This window comes from Limulus polyphemus, unplaced genomic scaffold, assembly GCF_000517525.1.
Source record: "Limulus polyphemus unplaced genomic scaffold, Limulus_polyphemus-2.1.2 Scaffold1777, whole genome shotgun sequence".
Lineage (NCBI taxonomy): Eukaryota > Metazoa > Arthropoda > Merostomata > Xiphosura > Limulidae > Limulus > Limulus polyphemus.
The window spans coordinates 27411-33860 of record NW_013667387.1 but is presented as its reverse complement, the minus strand read 5'-3'; the positions used below and the strand labels follow the sequence as shown (position 1 = coordinate 33860).

Here is a 6450-nt window from a genome sequence, read left to right as displayed (position 1 = left end):
GGCTTACCTCGCCGATCACATTTTATTCGAAAAGTCACGTCTGAGAGACGACCCACTATGTCATATGGGCTTTCCCATGGAGAAGACAACTTAGGAGACTTCCCTTTGGTCTTCCTGGGATTATACAACCACACCTTGTCTCCTGGTACAAAGCTGACTTCAGTAGATCTCTTATCATAACATAGCTTCATTGGAATCAGCAGACATTTTCAAGTTTGAACACACTTGATGATGAATATCATCCATCCTTTCAGATAACACGTTCATGAACTCTGACACATTTTCAGGCAAATCTTCGTATGGTGGGCATCCTGCTTTATTTGCCTGGCTTATATACAAAAATAGAGGGCATCTGGCAAACACTAGTTGCCAGGAACAGTCATGATCATTCTAGAAACTCATGACATGTTACCAGCGTCATGTGACTTCCGCTGTCGTAACACTATTTTAGAAGAAAGTCACTGCATTTATTTGAATCATAAGACTTATTATATGCTAGAAGTTTTGATCCTCCAGGGTATGCAATGGCATAGTTTATCAGGTATTTAAATGGTAGACTAATGGAAAGCATCATTGATTTATTATTCACATTAGTGCTAACAGCTTGTAAGGTTTGTAAAAGATGAGATAATCATAGTACTTTAGCTGTAACAAATGTGATGCTTGTATTACTAAGTTTCCCCCATCATTTAAGCTGTTTAGAAACCAACAAAATAATACTATGCAATAACAAGAAATGGGAATAATGAATAAATATTAATAAAAAATATAACTCAAAGTTCTGAAATAAATGATGTTTTGGGGTTTTGAAAAGTCCTGGAATTCATGATAAAGTGTACAAATCCTGAATAGGGAAGATTAGTGCATAGTAGGAATATAAGTTTTGAAAGTTCATGCAAAAGATATTGAAAATTGAGAGAAAATATTAGAATAAAGCTAGAGATAAATAGCCACTTATCTACTCTTTTAACTTTGAACAATAAACATGGACAGTAAATAATATAGATTCTTCAATTATTGTTAATGCAACTGTAACCAAAGCAAAAAGAGTTTAAAAAGAGAACCACATAAAATTGTAAAGAAGACTCTTTGAAGAAAAAAATTAGCACATTGAATAAAAGAAGAATCTGCATAACAACTGGGAAAATGCAAATAAGGACTAGGTACAGAAACTTCTCTCACTGTCTTTGATTCCAATGTCTGTGCTACTGAAGTGACTGAATGTGAGAAATGCACCATTGTTTTCATAGAGACAAATAGCTTTTTCCTAGAGGTGATCAACACACACAATAACACAGAACAGATGCACCCACAAATTTTTAGCCTCGGATGAGTGGCTCATAGAATGGGCCTGACTTGTTGTTGTAGTTTTTTTTTTTTCATGTATAAACTTCTCATAGTTTTATCATCTCTTGACTGATTTGAGATCTAACTACAGTTTTCAACTCAGGAGGTCAAACCCTTTCAATTGATGTATATGACCATGCTCAGATTAATTTATTTTCATCCTGCCTAAAACAATTTCAATTTGAGGGTAGGCTGGTAGAGATCCTGATGAGTAATAAAATTGAATTGGGTATATGCGTGCCCCCACACTTAATAAAAGGGAAACAAAGGTCTCGTAAATTAATTTACTCTAATCCTGCCTAAAAGAATTTTCAAGTGCTGTGGATATTGGGGATTCCCTCTTGTTATTGTTAGCATATGTTTCTAAAGTTCCAAATTTCTCTTATAGTTTTAAAGTGTTATTTTGTTTTAGATTAAATTTATTTATACATATTACCACCTTATGAGTAGCGATTCTAATTTTTATGTGAAATTATTTTTCTGGATTTGGATCAATAATCTTTAATAATCAAGTGGAATAATTTTAATTAAAAAAAGGGGTGAAATTGGATGAATTTTTTTTATGTATAATCAAGAAAGAAAGGTATCTGGGTTGAAATCAAGTTTTATCCAGAAAGAAAAAAAGTGCTTAAACACAAATAAAGTACAACAAACTTCTCTCTCAGTCTGAAAAATGTCACAAGTTGGATGCAAAGAAAGTACTGGTGTAATTTTGTATTTTGAAAAAAAATCATTTGTAAACAACAACCAAGTATTTCAGATGTCTACTCTCTCAGTCCCACAAAAAAGTTAAAAGTACATTAGAAAAATATGTACTGGACTTTTTTGTCTGCATTGTCTTTAAAAAAAAAATTCATATTAAATACCAACCAATATTTTCAGATGGGCACTCTCTCAGCATGAAAAATTTTAACTACAACTAATTAAAGATTTCAGGAAAAAAAAATCTGGTTTTGCCACCAGTTTATGTTGTATTTTGGTTGGTTAATAAAACAAGATACTTAAAAAAAAACAATTTGCTGTACTAATTTGGTTACATATGTTCATTAAGGTATATCATCATTTGCTGTTTAGTTTAAAGTACTTTCAGACATTTTACTGTGATCTGGTGATTTAATATAGTGCAATTTACTGAAAGAATGCTCTACGGCTGCACTATTAGCCAGAAGACAGAGTGGAATTAATGCTGTTGCTGAGTGCATGGCCTCGGCATCTTACCAGAATCTTACTGCTGTGAGTTCTGGATTGTCTGGAGAAGGTTCTGCTCTGTATTAATTGAATTCTGAGTGCAGAACCTCAATTGTTTCATCTTCCACGAGGGAAAAAGACTCTTTTATAGTTGTCAAACTCACGACTCTGAGGTGACTTGCATCTATAGCTTTGTTACAGTGGTAGACACGTTCCCTTCAGTTTCAGCTATTCCTTTCCATTTTTGACTTAGAGCTGCAAAAAAATTTTTAATGGATTGCCTCACATAAACAAAATCTTTAGGAAATAGCATTCCTAAAATTACACAGCACTTTCATGTTGGTACTACCTCTGTGTTCTGTTACAAGCAAATGTAAAGTTTGACTTACGTAATGTGGTACATTCTCTGTAGCATAGCACCAGCTCTTTCTGTGCAGTTAAAAACTGATTCAAGCTCTTCTTCCAGAAATAGAAGCTTAACATAGACCCTTTGTTGCTGTTGATTAGTGGGAATGATTTTTTGATTTCTTTAATGTCTGATGTCCTTTTGTTCAGGGCATCCACCCTCTTCAAATGACCCATCAGGCCAGCCCACATGTATATAACATGCAGACTCTCAAACTGAAACATCTAGTAGAAACAACAGCTGGTTTTATTACATTTTCAATTCCAAGTTTAGTATGCACTTCATTGTACAATTGTTTTAATTTGTATGCATATATAACCTTTCCTTTACAGGGTTGGTGGAATCCACCCAGCTCGTAACCACAAAAGTATCCATGAGAGTAATTATAATATAATTTTTAATAATGTATGCATATCTTTACAAAATTTTGCAGCTTATTGGTAAACATTACAAGGCTTTGTTCACAAAATATCATGGTTTTAAATCAAGTATTGAAATTTTAATTAATGGTTTTCTCATAAACATTTTTCTTTCAGAATGTAGACTATCCAACATCCAATTTTTGATTTTAAGATTAAAAATATTTTTATGCATTATATATATATATATATATTCAAATTTCACATGCAAAATCTTTATAACCTCCAGATAATTATCAATTTTTTTTAGAAAAAAAACTATCTTTTTTTCACTACTGTATTTCTGTACAGGTTGTTTCAATTTGACTGACTTTGTAACCTCAATAAAATATTAGGAAATAAGTTATGCTTTTATCATTCTAAAATGACTACAAATCATAACATGAAAGCACAAGTATTTAGTCTAAATAGCTTAAATCCCATAACATTATACATTTATATATATTTATTATTTTTATTATATTGACTTTTCAGCCGTGTTTGGCTAACATTCTTAAAGTTGCAATGACGCAGTTCATGTATCCAAGAATATAAAACTGGCCTTTACGGAGTGACCTGTCTTGGCTGAGTTTTAGTGGATTAGTATTTTGTAAAATACATTCACATTTCAGTTTTAATTCATTATATATGTATATACATTATTACTATTTAAAATAAGTTCTTACAATTCAGTTATTTTTTTCAAAACAGAACATTAAATAAAGAATTATAGAAAATAATTATCTCTTCCAGTTACGAACTTTGAACTCATTTGCTGCTTGCTGTAGATTGCTAAGCCTTATCAAATTTTGCACATGGAAGATGTGAAACGAAACAATTTGTTTAGGTTTTACATATAAATTTTGAAATAACCAAAAAATCATAAATTACTATATTAATACCATAAATTCCACTATAATTTATCAAGTGTAGTAACTAAGCTGTATTTTGGTCTAACAAAATATGATTTTATCATAAACCTTATGTATAGTAATGTTTTTTCAATCCTTTCTGTTCTAGTGATGAAGCCAATGTTCGACGAATGCACACAGCAGTGAAATTAAATGAAGTAATTGTCACAAAGTCTCATTCTGCTCAGCTTGTCATTATAAATCTTCCTGGTCCTCCAAAGATGCAAAAAGCTGAAGCAAATTGTATCCTTTTTCATTGCTTTTCTAGGAAATCATAAAATTCCATCAAACTCGTGTTGAATTACCTTTATTTGATATTTAATTGTAACCATTGCTTAATAAAAGGAATGAAAGTTTATGCCCTTGCTTTTTATCATATTTAGGCTTTCTCAGCACATATAGTCTGTGTGCCTTCATGACATTATAAATTGTGAACTTTTACGTCATAGTCTGCAGCTTTTTATGGAGTTTATCATGTTGTATAAACTTTTGGCTTATCAATGTTTTTTATCCATTCCTGACATCTGTGATTTTCTGTATGCTTTCATGAAATTTTTTGTGATATTGAATTTGTATACTTCCTGAAATTAATAATATTCTTAGCTGTTTTTTGCATTTACAACATTCTGTATCAGCTTTTTCAAATTTATTATAAATTGTATGTACTTCACGCTTGTACATACGATATATTTATCTATATGCTAAATGCACAAAACAATTAAGAAATAATGAGAATTTATAATATTATAACCGTTACAAGGCAAAACTACTCTTATGAAATAACGTGAATCATTTTGCATTTCATTATTATCATAATAGGACATCTGTTGATCAGCCATGTCATCTAAAATGTAAATGCATAGTCATTCTACCTATTTTCTGTATAATGATTTCATACAGTCTTGTCTCAGCTGTCAATTTGAAGTGAATAATAATTCTTGATGAACTATTGAACCTACAAGGGTGTTTCACTCGTTTCTAAAGTCATCGTATGAATTGAAACTGTCCAATCATACCAAACAGTTGCAAATTGGCTACAAGAGTCTCAAAATGTACTTAGCGTAAAATGAAGCTGCTTCAAAATCAATGAAACTGTTGTTTCAATATCAGGATAAAGCAGAATACCATCTACAACACAGCATATAATTGCTATCTGTAAATTCTAGCTTGACACAATTATAGAATACTAGTTTTCAGACTGAACTGGATGTTTGCAGCCAAAACTGGATGCTGTGTCAATGTTGAGGTGAGTATAAACAGACTTCACAAGACCAACCTATGTTCCAGATGCCTAGTGAGATACATTTTAATGGCTGGAGACGTCTTGAATGGGTAATGAAGAAAAACTTTAATATAAGTTTAACATAACAGCAAATGTACAACATTTCGACAAGGTTTTGTCATCATCAGGTACAAGTAATTTACACTGACATGGATATATATATATACAGTATAGAACAAAGAAGTCACATGACAGGAACTGTTGTGAAACTTAGAAGAGATATCTAGGCACCCCAGGGTGTTGGTTTAGAGTAGGGTTGTTTTGTTCAATGTAAGTTTTTTTAGTAAAGATTTGTCTGTGAATTACGAAGCCTTTAGTGAGACAGTCTGAGTAAAATGTGATTTTGCTACTAAAAATGAAAATATCTATTTTCATCTTACATTTTTCATATTTCGTTTTCATAACCTCCAGAACCTCTTAAATGAATAATAATGGCTGGAGACGGCTTGAGTGGGTAATGAAGAAAAACTTTAATATAAGTTTAACATAACAGCAAATGTACAACATTTCGACAAGGTTTTGTCATCATCAGGTACAAGTAATTTACACTGACATGGATACATATATACAGATTGAACAAAGAAGTCACATGACCAGAACTGTTGTGAAACTTAGAAGAGGTATCTAGGCACATTTCCTTCAAATAGACGGTTTAAGTATGGGCAATCCTGTTTCGCCCGTTCTTGCCAATATATTCGTGACCAAAATCGAAACACAAGCCATACATTCTGTGCTTCATCCCCCACTATACTGGTACAGATATGTCGATGACACTTTTGCTGGTTTCAACTCTTCAGAACACACACTAACTTTCTTTAAACACATAAATTCCATTCACCCCAACATCAAATTTACCATAGAACACGAAAACAATAAACAGTTATCCTTTCTTAACCTCAGAATTATTAGAACTGACAC

The 6450-nt window shown here is 32.0% G+C and overlaps 1 protein-coding gene across 3 annotated transcripts in view; it reads left to right on the top strand.

The window, feature by feature from the left end:
* Positions 1–6450, top strand: part of LOC106464908 (solute carrier family 12 member 6-like) — a 216691-nt gene that overhangs the window by 197044 nt on the left and 13197 nt on the right. For 2 of the 3 annotated variants that reach the window (XM_013925080.2, XM_022392719.1), the window contains one exon: positions 4360–4493. In XM_013925080.2, the coding sequence (XP_013780534.1) occupies positions 4360–4493 (134 nt within the window). Of the gene's footprint in view, positions 1–4359; positions 4494–6450 lie in introns of those variants that run through there. The other variant, XR_002611853.1, reaches the window with a different exon arrangement.